This window comes from Sinocyclocheilus anshuiensis, unplaced genomic scaffold, assembly GCF_001515605.1.
Source record: "Sinocyclocheilus anshuiensis isolate Anshui unplaced genomic scaffold, SAMN03320099.WGS_v1.1 scaffold1231, whole genome shotgun sequence".
NCBI lineage: Eukaryota > Metazoa > Chordata > Actinopteri > Cypriniformes > Cyprinidae > Sinocyclocheilus > Sinocyclocheilus anshuiensis.
Window position 1 is genome coordinate 2045642 of NW_015536698.1, and position 15778 is coordinate 2061419.

At 37.0% G+C, this 15778-nt stretch overlaps 1 protein-coding gene and 1 pseudogene across 1 annotated transcript in view; one reads left to right on the forward strand and one right to left on the reverse strand.

Moving 5' to 3' along the window:
• Positions 1-5717, reverse strand: part of LOC107654961 (putative protein arginine N-methyltransferase 9) — a 9178-nt pseudogene extending 3461 nt beyond the window's left edge.
• A 2028-nt stretch (positions 5718-7745) lies between these two features.
• LOC107654979 (rho GTPase-activating protein 10) overlaps positions 7746-15778 on the forward strand; it is an 84698-nt gene continuing 76665 nt past the window's right edge. Inside the window, exon 1 of the mRNA XM_016442351.1 lies at positions 7746-8407. Coding sequence (XP_016297837.1) covers positions 8254-8407 — 154 coding nt within the window. The 5' untranslated portion in view covers positions 7746-8253. The remainder of the gene's footprint in view (positions 8408-15778) is intronic.

The window sequence follows — 15778 nt, forward strand, 5'->3', positions numbered from 1 at the left end:
AAAAATTGAAGGGGGTCTGAATACTTTCCGTACCCACTGTATATATATATATATATATATATAATATTTTATTTTTTTTTTTACATCATTTGCAAATTATTATGGCAACCAACAATGATAGAATTGTTTGCAGTGTGAACAAAGCCTATACAACATTGAAGTGAAGTGAAGTGAAGTGAAGTGAAGTGACTTCTGGCCGAGTATGGTAAACCATATTCGGAATTTGTGCTCTGCATTTAACCCATCCAAGTGCGCACACACAGCAGTGAACACACACACACCGTGAACACACACTCGGAGTTTTTAGAACCTCAAGATACCAAAGAACATTCCAGAGCAAATATGGGACCTCATACACAAAGACGAGATGAAGAGTAAGCACAGTATTGACAGAGTCGTTGAAGAACATACTGTGAATTGATTGATGAATGGAGCAATGCTGAACTCGAGAGTCAGCTCTGTTCCCTGAACAGCACTTTCCTGAAGCAGCGTGTCAGACTCAACAAGCATCCTGTGGATCACAATGCGCTCTGGAAAAATATGTCCACCGTCCTCCAACAAACACCTGAAATGTTCACAACAAAAACTACTGTTTACAAACCTAAAAAATATAAGAACTAACCATACTATGTTTTACACTCTTACCTAGCTAATGTTGCTTTCTCCATCAGTTTCTGTCTAATAAGGCCACAGGTCTCTATGCAGTCGAGTATGATGGCGCTCCAGACAGAGCTTCTCGGTGGCTGGCATTTGGAGAAGCGCAGAATCGTCCTCCACGTGACTTAACCAGAACTTCAGTGCACTTTCGAGCATACCGTTTCCTTTGGCCAGCAGTCTAAACATAGTCTGGTGATGCTCCTTCTCCACTGAGCTGTAGGCTTGAACCAATCCAGGGTTGATTTGTTTGTCTTCACTTGAATCGAAGCCTAAGTGGGCTGCCATCAAGGAGAGCACAGAAAAGACCTCGGAGACATCTAACACGTAGATCGGATCGAGTTCTGTCTGACTGTTGTGACCTCCTAGTTGACTTAAGAGAAACCAAAAGTTTGCTCATGGCCTTTTGGAAGCTGTTATGATACACTGTGTTATTGAGGAGGGCCATCTCTGAGGACTCCAGCATAAAAGCGCAAGATGATATCTCCTGGTTGGTTTGAAGGCCAGCCAGAGCACTGCACAGCTCAGCCTCAGGGTTTGCAGTGAGGATCTTGGGAGGTCCATTAGTTACATTGTGTGTCCAATGTCCATCTCTTATGATAGCAGTGCAGCATAGCCTGAGATAAGAGTCCTTACAGGAAACTTCCGCCAGTATTTCATCACCACATTTCACAGTGTCTGAGGGATGACACAAATTAAAGTCAATTAGTTATTATTCAAATTATCTATATAAACTGGCTGTAGCTATACCTTTAATTGTACTCACATAACTTCAAATGATGCATATTGAACACACACACACACAAAAAGAGCTGGACGAAAAAAAATTCTAGAGGAGAATGAAGAATGAATGTTCAATGTTCATGGTTTAAACAAGAATGAATCTGTACACATATTTTCTTTAAAAGAAATGTAAATTCACATGCCATCATAATCTTTAATCTAAAGCATTAACTTCCCCTCCTCCTAGCAACAACACATGCTCTGATGGACAAAATCAAGTCCCACCCTACATTTGTTCTCATTCAAAAAATCGTTTAACTCAGTTATATATCACAATTAGGAAGAAAAGACCACAATCCCATTTCATGCCTATTTCAAGTCATCTTGGAAGTCTGCTGAGACCCCCATTTGAGAACCACTGTTCTAGAGTCATGGTCATCTTTATACTTCTTAATCTCTATATTTTTTGCATTTATACACAGTAGTTCTTACTGAATGGACTGTGTATTGGATAGATGGCCTGCTCCCAGCATGTGTCTTCCTGTGGGCCAGTGGACAGGTGGTTGACCTGGTCGAGGTGTAGCTGAAACCATACTGCCAGAGCATCAAGAACACCCTCCTGAGTCACACACAGTCGCAGCTGTGTCACCTCTCTGGAGCAAAGACCCTCCAGCTCCTGCAACACAAAGAATGCTTAGGACTACTTCCTGCACTCATGGCACTTTAGGTATTTCAGTTGTGTTGTTTCTCTCCCATCTGCTCCATGTTCACTGTATGTCTCCATTACACTACTGTTCCAAAATCTGGGGTCAGATTTTTAAATGTTTTTGTCTCTTATGCTCACCCAGGGTGTATTTACTGGATTAAAAAATACAGTAAAATAAGTAATATTGTGAAATATTATTGCAATTTAAATGGCCTGTTTTCTATCTTAATATATTTTAAAATGTAATTTATTCCTGTGATGACAAAGCTGAATTTTCAGCAGCCATTACTCCAGTCTTTCTTCAGTGTTGCATGATGCTTTAGAAAGCATTCTAATATGCTGATTTGGTGCTCAAGAAACATTTTTCTATTGTTATCAATGTTGACAACAGTCAGACGACTTTTTTTTTTTTCAGGACTCCTGGATGAAAGTTCAAAATACCAGTATTTATTTTAAAAATAAATATATTTTTTATATTATAGATGTCTTTACTGTAACTTTTGATCAATTGACCTGTTGCATTATCATTATTTCAACACTCGGCTCTATTCTGTAGTTCGGTACCTGCACATTATTGAAGTCTATGTCCAGAGCTGTGAAAGGCTGTGTGAGTTGAATGTATCCTCCACGCAGGCGGCTCAGTCTTTCAGTGGTGTAGGGTTCTGTGCTGTCCTCAGTATCAGCCAAACATCTAACTGGACTATAGATATGTCCTACTGCAGACAGATCCAAGCCTCCCACTGAAGACGCACACAGCCTGCAGAAGGGCGATCAGTAATTCAATCACTAAATGTTCATTCTAATCTTTCTAAGATCATACTCAAGAGCCTGCTTCTTTAGTAACTGTGTTAAGAGAAGTGTAATATAAACTTGATCAATGTGTCACTCACACATAAGCAGCTTAGTCTCTCACCTGTGATGTCTACGGATCTCACGGCTCTGCACAGCGTCTCCAAACACAGTTGCACCAGCAGGTATTACCCAGCCCGTTTGTTAGGGATTGGACAAGGGTTCTCCGGTGTTCTGTTGAGATGATTTAATAATCAATTGTTGGAATAGATTGAAAATCATTTTTTCTATTAAATCCAAACTGTTTATATTAATTTATAGCTGCTATATACAACTGTATACGTCCAGCCATTAGGAAACTTAACATGCTGCTAAAAACACATTTTCTAAAAATGACTTTAGAACTGATTCACCAACATTTGTATGTTTCTCAGACAACCACTAGGTGTCCCTGTTGCCCCAGAATTTATATAACGTGAGGCTACTCTCTGACACTGGTACGGGAAAAAGCTTTACAAATTTAAAGTAAGGATTTAGAAGAAAGGATCTGGTTCTAGTACGGCATAGTATGTAATCTTTGGCCAAGCATGCTATTAACGTTGGGCCAAGACAACTTTCATTTTCAGAGACAAAAATCTCTAAATCACTGACCACGGCCGGATAAACATCGGATTAGACAGGATTCTAATCAGGATCTATTATTGTTGTTCTTTCTATCAATGAAAGAATCTGAAAAAAGAAAATCTAGCACAGTTTCCACAAAAGTGTTAATAAACACAACTGATTTCAACATTGATAATAATAAGAAATGTTTCTTGAGCAGCAAGTCATGTAAGAATGATTTTTGACGGATCATGTGAAGACTGGAGTAATGGTTGCTAAAAAACTCAGCATTACCATCACTGTAATTACATTTTTAACATGTATTAAAATAGAAAACAGTAACTTTAAATTCTAATAATATTTCACAGTATCACTATTTTTACTGTATTTTCAATCAAACAAATGCGACCTTGATGAGACTTTCAAAAACATAAAAAAATAAAATAAAATCTTACTGGTGTGCCAAACTTTTGAATGGTAGTGTAAATTATATATAAGATTATATCATAAGATTTATGCTTGGAAAAAAGCCCAGATTTTTTTTCCAGTTTAAAACTGTCAATATGAATCTGGTTACTATATAAAGCAATATTCACCTGTTTGGAATGTCTTTTGGAATTTCCATGTCCAGAGACTTCAGATGAAGGATCTTGATGCTATCTGCCATCCCATTGGCTGAGAGCACCTCGCATGCCAGCTCATACATTGTCTTTGACAGCTCACAGGCATAGACTTCAGCAGCGCCTGCCATCTTTGCACACATACTAACATGCCAACCAAAAAGCATCAAACCACACTCACTGTATATCAGTTGAAACAGACGTTTGTTTAATAACAATGTTATGTAATAAGCCTCTGAAAAATCTCACCCGAGGATGCATGCCCGTGCCAGTTCCAATACCCAGAACGGAGCTGCATCCTCCCTCAACAGCTTTCTTGATAGCCAACTGGTATTTGTGGTTCCGCCCATTGTCACTGAGCATTAAGAAGTGCCAGCATTCCACCAACCAGTTGGCAACACGGTAAAAGTTCTCCTTTGCCTCTGGGAAGTCTGGTCGGAGTTTAAGAGCTTTGTAAAAATGGCCAGCAGCTTCATCCCGAAATCCCATTCTGAAATAAAAGAAACCAACTCAGGATTGTTTTTTGTACTTATACCGCAAATATATATTCTTAAGGACATCAAAACCTAAAATAAAATTCCTGAAATGTGTAAAATATGTGACCTTTAATTATTGTAAAGGAACAACATTCAGAGGTTTGGGATCAGTATGTATATTCCAAATAAACTTTCAGTTATATTTTAAACTTTCTTTATATTCATCAAAAGAATCCTGTAAAAAGAAGAAAAAAAAAGCATGATTTTCATAAAAATGTTAAGAAGCACAATTGTTTTCAATTGTGATAATAATAAGAAATGTTTCTTGAGTACCAAATCAGCACATTAGAATTATTTCTGAAGGATCATGTGACACTGAAGACTGGAGTAATGATGCTGAAAATACAGCTTTGCCATCACAGGAATAAATCACATTTTAAAATATATTAAAATAATAAAAAATAATATATGAATATTTCACAATATTACTGTTTTTACTGTATTTTCATCAAATAAATGCAGGCTTGGTCAGCAGAAGAGACTTCTTTCAAAAGTATGAAAATATATTACCGACCCTAAACTTTTAAACAGTAGAGTAAACATATTTTATCGGTAAGATGAACACAACTTTTTTTATTTTACACAGATTAAACCATGTAAATAGCAGATCAACGAGGGGAAAAAAAGAAAAGAAGCCTAAACAGATGCTCTCCCATGCTATTCACTATAACCTCATCCACTGGAAACAACTCCAAAGCTTGTTCATAGCAATCAAAGAGGTCCTGGATACGTCCAAGAGAGTCCAGCTCATCAGCCCATTTAAACAGAGTGAATCTAAAGGACTCCTGTAAGTTCAAAAACACACATTTACAATAAGATTCTGAAGCTAGATCAACTTAACCACACAGGTGCAGTAAAGAGACTGATGAAGCACGAGGGGGCTTGCTTACATTTGCAAAGTCTTTTAGAGCTGGGGCAAGATTTAGAGCAAGCAGATAGTGAACAAAAGCAGTGCCATAGTCCTGACTGAACAGACACTGCTGAGCACTTTCCAATGATCTTGACACCAGCTCATTTCCTCTCATCTTCTCTCTGAGCTCGTCTATGACGCCTCGTCCTCTTTGGTCTTATAGTGGCATTAGGCATCTTTTCTGTGTATGACAGAACTGATCATGTACTGTATCACAAGCTAAAGTTGAGAAATTGTCAAATATAAAAATGATTTAGTGTGAAATGTAACACGTTTCAATTTATTTCAGTTGATTTGAGTATACTGGATGTTTGGAGCTAGTTGTGCTCAAAATTATTCATACCCTTAGTAAATATGATCAAAGAAGGCTGTGAAAATTAATCCGTATCATCAATCCTTTAAATATTTTATTTAAAAAATTTACTAAAATCTAACCTTTCATTGGAGAATAAGAATTTAAAATGGGAGAGAAATGTCATTATGAAATACATGTTTTTCTCTAATACACATTGGTCACAATTAATCATACCCTTTTATCCAATACTTTTTGCAACCTCCATTTGCCAAGAGAACAGCTCTGAGTCTTCACCTATAATGCCTGATGAGTTTAGAGAACATCTGACAGGAGATCAGAGACCATTCCTTCATCCAGAATCTCTCCAGACCCTTCAGATTTCCAGCTGCATGTCGATGCTTCTCCTCTTCAGTTCACCACACTCATTTTCTATAGGGTTCAGCTCAGGGAACTGGGTTGGCCAGGGCAGAAGCTTGGTTTTGTTCTCAGTGACCCATTTTTGTTTTGATTTTGATGTTTGTTTGTGGATCATTGTGATGTTGGAAGATCCAACCATGGCCCATTATAAGATTTCTAGCATGGACAGTCAATTTTATATGTTTTATCCATTGGTATTTTATAGAATCCATTATGCCATCTATTTGAACAAGATATCCAGGATCTCCGGCAGAAAAATAGGCCCACCACATTAAAGATCCAGCAGTATATTTCATTGTACACATGGGGTACTTTTTATCCCTGTGTGCACCAAACCCATCTTGAGTGTTTGCTGCTAGAAAGCTAATTTTTTTTTGTTTTGTTTCATCTGATCATTGAACCCAGTCCCATTTAAAGTTCCAGTCGTGTCTAGCAAATAAATATGCTGGAGTTTCTTGAAACCTTCCTAAACAACATTGTTTTTTTTTTTTTGTTTTTTTTTTTAGGCTTTCTGACCCCGAGACTCAACTATTTTCTGCAGTTCTCCAGCTGTGATCCTTGGAGTCTTTGGCAATTCAAACTCGTCCTCACCGTGCATTAGGACAACATTGACACACGTCCTCTTACTGTATTAGAGAAAAATATTTATTTCATAATGTGATTTTCCCCTCACTTTTACTTTTTTTTTTTTTGTACTTTAATTAAAGGTTAGATTTTTTATTTTATTTATTTTTGAATGAAAGACCAAGTGGAAAAACAATGCAGATTTACTTTCACAACCTTCTTTGATCATATTTACCAAGGGTATGAATCATTTTTAGCACAACTGTAGTAGCTCAAAATCTAGTATCTGTAGGCCTATATTAGTATAATGATAATATAATATAGAAATGACTATTTATTAAGCATTATTTATTCATATTTAATCCATCAAACCTTTTAGTTTAAAAAAAATGCATGCAGTAGATATAGCAAACGTGATGTGATTAAAAAATGGTGATAATAAGAAATAAAGGGTTTCATAAATGTTCATATATCAGAATAACAGCACTGAACATTAGTTTTCCTCCACATAAATAAGAAACCAGAATAATCACATGCTGCTGTTTAATATGCATCATTTATTGTTTAATTTAACAATTTCAGCATTATTTGTTTGTAAAATTTCCAATCTTTGGATTGAAGATGTTAAGGTTGATTTATGGTTCTATTTACCTAGCTCAGGTTTGCTAGTTAAGATCGCTGGACTGTGTATTTATTAATTTCCCTGTGGACTCCAGCCTGTCGCTATCATTAAACCACAAACTGCGCTTTAAAAAATGGTGTATATACATTGTTTTATCCCTATATTTATACGCTACTTTAGAGCAGCTCTGCTCCTGAGTCCTGTACTGCAGGTCCGCACTGCAGAATCAGGCGGACGGAAACAACATCCGCTATTTTAGAGTTCCACATAAGATTTAAACACACTGCTGACAACCCTCTAGTATTATCGCATTCATGGATGGAGTTTATCGAGAAATAAACAAAAAAAATCTAATACTTATGCCGAATGATTAATACAGCTGGAAGAGAAGTACATTTCCATAACAACACTTCCCGCGGACCCCCAAATATCCCGGCTTTCCAGAGAGCCAAGCGTTATGACGTGAAGGCTGAAAAAGCACGCGGGAGGAGACGGAGACTGGTGCTCGCCTGTCATTCGCGGACCAAAATCCTGACTGGACTTTATTTCAATAGATATCCGTGTAGTGTAGAGCTGTTTTAGCGTATTTTGCGAGAGTTTAAACCCGGGACATACTTAATATACAAGGTTAACAATACTCGTGCGACTTGGAAAGAGTTTTATTCACACGAGAACTCCCGACGCGTTTGCTCTTACTAAAATATACGAGGCAACGTAGCTTTCCGTTCCATTTTAATTTTCTTTATTCGACCAGTTTCTATTCCTTCGCTGGTCGCTTTCTAAAGGGATTTAAACGCTAGCTAGTCCAGTAAAAATGGGTTTGCACCCGTTGGAGTTCAGTGAGTCTTACCTGGACAGTCCTGCTTTCAGAGATAAAATCAAAGCTCATGAAGCAGAGCTGGACAAAACCGGCAGGTTTATCAAAGAGCTATATAAAGATGGGAAGAATCTCATCAATGCCACAAAACGTAAGTTTCATGTCATTTTATCTCTGCTTTTAAACTTAATGTGTAAATAATTGTGTTTTAAATGAAGATAAATCTTGCCATGTGATCCGGTCTATGCAAATGTCATATAAGCAACCCCAAACAGTCAAACAGGCTTTTTTTTTTTTTTTGGTCAAGGTCACCATGTCATTCCTATTTACAGTTTTACCCGAGACCTTACTAGAGTAGTTTTGCTGGTCTCGAGAGTAGCATGGCTCATTTGGTGTAGCGCAGAGAAAATGAGCTTGCGTGGCATAACATTTGCTGACCTCATCCAGTTTTTGGGTTAACTTATGATTTACATGAACTGTGTGCAAATCATCAGGTGTCCTACAAGTTTGTTTTTTGGTCTTGTTTACATTAGGGCTTTTTGCGGCACTTATGTCATTTAGTTTTTAATTAATTAATTTTTTTTGAAAGGCCATTTTTCTCAGTTCAGACATCAGCAGTTATGCATTTCATTTGTGGCATATCACCTCTGTCATGTGACCCTCACTTGCACCTCCACGTGTAAACTTTTATTGTAAACATTTCATGCCCTGTTTACATTAGGGCTTTTTGCGGCACTTATGTAATTTAGTTTTTAATTAATTTATTTTTTTTGAAAGGCCATTTTTCTCAGTTCAGACATCAGCAGTGACCCTCACTTGCACCTCCACGTGTAAACTTTTATTGTAAACATTTCATGCCCCTTCCCATTATGCATTTATTATGTTCTGCCTTTTTTTCTGCCAGAACAAATTGGCTAAAAATAAAGCTTGCATATTAGGCCTTGGATGTTCAGACCTTTTTTGGATATGTTTGAATTATTAGGATCTGCAGTGTCTAGGTAGACTTCTCTTTAATATGAGTGTTTATTCGGATAGCAGGACATTTTTGCGCAGGTTAAAATGGAAGAGCAAATGTTTTTAGGTGCTGGAGGGTTTTATGCTGAAACATTTTTTGGTGAATTGTTTCTTTTAGAGTTTGTAGTTCGTTCCTCTTTCTTTTTTCAGTCCTGTGTGTGATGCGTTAATAGTGTCAGAGCTTCTGAATAATGCTAAATATGGCTAAATTAAGATGTGCAGGACAGCAGGCTCATGGTACATATGCCCACATAATAATGATGGCTTGGTTAGCTTAGTTTTACTTGGCTTAAAACATAGGAAACAAAGCAATAACCAATAATAGCATACATAATTGGTGAACCGAACATTGGCGGGCCCTTAGGTTGATTTAGTTAACTCATGGGTTTCCCACAGGAATAAGAAAAATAAGCAAAAACGTTATCCTTTGTGACCACTTTTTTTTTTTTGTTATTTAGTAGTTTGGAATGCACACGTTATGCTAAAGACAGATAAATGACTTCCTCTTGACATTTAGCAAGTTTTGTGTCCATGGTCATTTTTGCAGGTAATGCTGCATTTTTACTACTACTACTACTACTACTACTAATAATAATAATAATAATTATTATTATTATTATTATTATTGTTATTATTATTAATATTAATTTGATATGTGACTGTCAAAAGTGTCAACTTAAACATTTTTTAATCCCATTTATATTGAAATTTATTCTTTGTAATATCTTAATTAAAAAATAAATAAATAAATACATTTAAGTAATTTAAATTTTTGACTCGTCAAAGTAGCCACATTTTGAAGCTATAACAGCTAAACATACTTGTTGCATTCTATGGAAATCAAATATTTCTATTGGTGGAGTTCGAATGGAGGTGTATATGTCTGATCAGTATATGTCTGTAATTACTGTAGCAGCCAGTAATCTGTAAATATAGAAGCCAGCTTGAGCATTGAACATTTTTGTTCATGGTTTCATTTTTAAAATCTGAACTGCACCGTTGGGATCATTAGTAAGTGGAAACAATTGAAGCTTTAGGCCCTATCCCAAATGACTCAGTGTCTTCGAGTTCACAATTTAGTGTCATAACGCTGGCAGAAGTTTTTTTTTTTTTTTTTTTGTAATTTTGGATTCAGTCCCCATTGGTTTCATCCATGTGAATACCACCATGAGTACTTGTGGCACAGTAACAAAGTAATTGCCCCTACTAGGTAATAAATCAGGATGATGAAAATAATTAATTAATAATGTGGGTTGGTCTCCAAAAGCAGTTTGTTCATAAAAAATACTTGTGAGAAATCCATTATTTCATCATAACTCTGACTGGGAGTATGCAAAGATGTATAATATGTGTTGTTGATAGATAGAGGTTCATGATTTAGGATTGGCCGCATATGGAGCACATATGGAAACCTAGTGTGAAAGCACCTTCAGTTAACACTTTATGTTTGGTTGGTCACTCTAGTGAATACAGTGAGCATTAGCTAGCTTGCAAATTAGACATGCTTCCACTTAGATGACCTGAATGATCGCAACACAACTGAGTTATTAGCAATGTATTTGGAGCGTGCGTCCTTCAAACAGACAACTGCTATGGCCGTAATTCAGAATTATTGCATACTACGGAATTAAGCATTTCAGTTAGGGTTGGGCCGATAGACGATGTCATCGTCCATCGCCGATGGCTGATAGACATCACGATGTTGAGCCGGTGTTGTGCCGAATTCTGCACCCCTGCCAGATTATGCACCCCCTCGTTGAAGTCGTTACCTGATTGCCTTATCCCAACCCCACCCCTAATCCTAACCCCTCCCCCACACCTACTCCTAAACCTACCAATACTAGGGGGTGCATAATCTGGCAGAGTGCAAATTTCGGCACTACACCGGCATCGTGACCCCCCCCCAATACCCCCCGCAATCCGCCACATCCCAATTCATAGCTTTCAGTCACGTGACCGGCTCGAAGACCTGGAGGGCAAAACATCCATAGAACTGCAGGAAAAGCCTGTCAATTTTCCATCAGTTTCACAGCCGCAAATATTTAGATCACCTCTCAAAAGAATAAGACAAAGGTATGTGAACAAAATGCAAGTTTTGGCCATTTGAAATCTATATTAAGCACCCGTGGCAATACTTCAATCATTAAACAGTGCGACAAAACGTTGTAAAAACACTTAAAGTGCCATAATATTCTCTATATTAATGATGCATAGTTTAAATAGGCAAGCAGATGAGGCCGGAATATGAATGCAATCCAATTCAGTTCAGTGTTTTCCTTCTAATGGTTTTCAATGGGAAACCATTTAACGTGAAACTTTGCACATTGCGTTTATATTCTGGCTTCATCTGCTTTCCTGTACACAATATTCATCATCAATAAGGTGTTTACTGAATTTCGCCTTTTAATATCTGCGTTTTACTACATTACTACTTAATGCAAACTGCGTAAAAATAACTGGTGGTCAGTGGAGCAAAGCTTTGTTTTGCCCTCCAGGTGGGTGTTCCTATAAGGATGTGACGTCACGTGAAAACTATCAATACCGTGTTCGGAAAGAAAATGACATGTATACGGAACCCCTAAAGGGAATAAATACGAGATGGGAGGAAAATATATATTTCAATATTTTCTTTCACAGTTATATCATTGGGTTATACTACATATACATTTTGGGCATCAGGGAGCCACTATTATACCTGGCATTGAAACTGCGCTTTTGAATGCACGATCGCTTTTTAGTTTCACTTTCACTTTCGAGATTCGCGTTCTCTGTTTATACTATGGAGCAGCAGTACTTACCACACATTTTACAAGATTAGATGTTTGCCAGTGGTGCTGAGGATCTGCAAATCATTCGCCATAGTCCTCACTCATCTCTCCTTACGCTGTTTATGTGGTAAGTGAAATGTTATGTACTGTAATGTAACAGGCAACCATTACAACGTGTCTACACCGGACGCAACAGCATCAGCTAAAGTCTGTCTACACTGGACGCGACAAAGCGACCGTAGAAAAAAATTATAATTTGTGTCAGCACATCATAAATAGAACGTGGCAGCAGTTTACTGTCGGGGATTTGTCGTGTCGCACCGCGCCGCATCCAGTGTAGACAACATCACTGATTATAATGAGTTCTATACACTGATATATAATGAATCTCTATTATAGATCAGTGGTTCTATAGTATTCTGTCGCACCGTGCCGCTCGCGTCCGGTGTAGACATGGTGTTAGGAATAGTTATTTGTTTTCCGTGCCTTATAAGGATTGACGCTTCGGGCACACCCCCTAACTCCAACGCCGCCGATGTCATCGTACCTCGCGGTGTTTCACTGTAGACATTGTCCGATGCCAATTTTGTTGACATCGCCCAACTCTAATTTCAGTATGTGTTGGTCACCTTATTGGCCTTAGTAACAAATGACATTTGATTGTTTTCTTATAATTTGTTGGCAACAAAATAACATGACAAGAATTTTGGCAAAACAGAATATAACACAAACAGTTGGTCACCATGTTAGCGGAGTTTTGCTTGGCATGCATACATGCTTCGATTAACTTTTCACTGACATTTGACTTTCTGAAGCAGGCAGTGTCCATAGCATTCCTTAATGTTGTAGTGATTGGCTTTGCCCCAGTGGTTACTGCTCAGTTGACTTCAACAATATGGTCTCTGTGCAGTGACCTGGGAACAGTTTACAGCAAAAATGCTGCAGAGAACCAATTGGGACGCTGATGGGCATTAAAACATCAAACTTTAAAAAAAAAAGCTAATGCCCTTTCAGAAAGAGTTTCAAAATAGGAGCCTAGTATCATTCTTTCAAGTGACTTTCAAGTGTCATCTTGAGCAGAATTGGCTGTGTCCCCGAGGCAAATAACCATGAAAGGGTTCAGTTCTTCCTTGCTTGTTTTTCTTGTGGTTTTGAAATCGACCAAATCACTTGTTGTCTTATGTGTGCTGAAATTCATATTTGATAATTGCATTGATAATGACCACTAAGCTTTTAATCTTTGTCTCTTCTTTAGTGCAGTACTGATTGGCAGCATTAGAAGCAGAGCTTGTTTTTAAAGTAATAGTTCACCCAAAAATTAAAAAAATTCTGTAATCACTTACTAGTGTTGGGCGATATGCTCAGTTTTCATATCGTCCTATCGTCAGCCTGTGAGATCGCCGATACACGATATTATCGTGTTAATTTATGTAATTATTTACTTAGTTTCATTGCGGGAAAGTGAACCAACTCCAGCGTAAGGCTAAAAGCAGCCTAATGTTTTTAATATGACTGAATTTGTATTTAACATGATAACAAATTAATAGAAACATCGTAAGTTTCTAATTATAATGCTTACATTTCCTCAGTTATTCAAAAAGCAGCTACAGAAAACGAGCAAAGAACATTACCAAAGAACATCATCACAAGCTCAGTCTAGCGCGTTATGCACTTTAAAAACACTGCCGTTAAAATCAGTGAATATAGTGTTTCAGCTGCGCAAAGACGTCAATATAATGTCTTGTAAACAATGTCACTTAACGTCACATTTACCTCAGAAAAAAAACCGTATTCGGTGACCATAAACTCATTAGTCAGATAGAAAAATAAACTGTAGAGGGGCATTTTGCTGAGTATATGCACCATATAATATATTCATTATAACTTTTACTGTTCTTCAAAGGTTATTGTATGTTTTGTTATGATAGCCAACATTTAAATGTTTATATTTAAAAAAACGAATTGAAGTAGAAATATTATGTAATTGTAACTTTTTATTATAAAAACTTCATTAAGTGTAATTTAAGCAGTTGTATAGCCTAAAAAATCTGTAAATTTTAACCTTTAATATTATAGTAATGTAGTACCAACTGACTCGCATATATATTTTAGAGCATTAGTTAAGAGATTTTTTTTCCTTGAGAAAATTTTGTACGTGTACCAGATATATCCAAAATAATCGATATTGAATCGAATCGAATCGAATTGGGAATTGAATCGAATCGCAAGCTTGTGAATGAGAATCGAATCAAATTGTGAAATTTGTGTCAAAACCCAGCCCTAAAAAATAATAATACGAGTAAGTATGAATCACTTCTGAAGAGACCCAATCACTTCATATAATGAACATATTTAATCAAGGCTTTTTTCTTTTTTTTTTTTCTCTACATAGAGCACATTAAATGTAGTCAGTGGTAGATCAACCATACTTGCTTGACGCACAAGAACAAAATTGGTTCTTGCTGAAACTCTTGCTTGCATGACACGGGAAAACAAACCTCATTGGTTCTTGTGCATCATGCAAGCACAATTGAGATTTATCATGTTTGATGTGCTCTATCTATATGTGTTGATCAATGTTTATATTTAAGTATAAGCTTAAATTAAATCTATTCATTATGTAAAGTATGTAAAAGAGACTTTCAAACTTGTGTGTTGGCACATTCTCAAAATTTGTAATTAATTTATTTTAATGTAACAATAATCCAAAAATTAATCTACAGCAGTCTGCAACTAGGGAAGTTTTACTATAACTCAAGCTTTAATGCCTAATTTTTCCACCTTTTGGAAGTCTGGGAGGATGTATTTGGCCATGGAATCCTTGATTCAGAGGGACGTGTGACAACCAGTCTGTCAGCTGCTGTGGAACAGGAATCCCTCAGTGGACGAGAAGGACTCAGAGGATGCGCTCCTGTTTTTGTCCATTTCCTCTGCAGAGCAGCCAGTCTTTGTCACACAACCTTTTGACTTGTCCTCGTATCCTCCCCTCTCCCCAGAGGAGATGTGATCCTTGTTCGTCTATGTTCATAGTAAACAAATAGTGGGTTTTGTGTTCCACAGCCAATAGATGCCTTTACAATAATAGGGGAGAAATACATACATCAGCTTCTGCAGGATTTATTTTTGCTCTGCTGAAACGTTAAAATTATTTCCACATTTCAGGATACTGGAGGCAAAAAGCTGTACACTGGTGTGTTCAAAGCAAAACAAATAGATGGTATAGTCTTTGCTCTCTGCATGTCACGTTTTATAAGTGTCTGTGCGATGTTCTCAACTCTTGCCAAGGATTGAGTTTGGCAACAGTCTCTCAGTAATCTTAGTGCATTGTCTGCCAAACATCGTCATAATATTTAATTAAAACAGAATTAAAGTGGATATGAGATCACGGAAAGGGAAGGTTTACTTTTTCAGGAGAAGAAATGAAAGTCAGTGAAATGAGCTTCATGTGTTGTGCAGATGCTTCTATGCCATACTGCAGAGAACACTACGTTTTATTGTTGGTGTTTATGCAACATCATAACCACAAGCCTTAGGCAGGTAGACACCATATTTAATTTTAAGTACATAAAAACCATCATGTGAGTGATGTATAGGGCTGGGTATCATTTAAAAATGTTCGATATCGATACCGATACCGATACCTTGACTTCGATACCGGTTCCTGAACGATACTTTTTTCGATACCAATTTTATGAAATCAATTTTAACAAGATTACATTATCTAAAAAAAAAAAACTGTT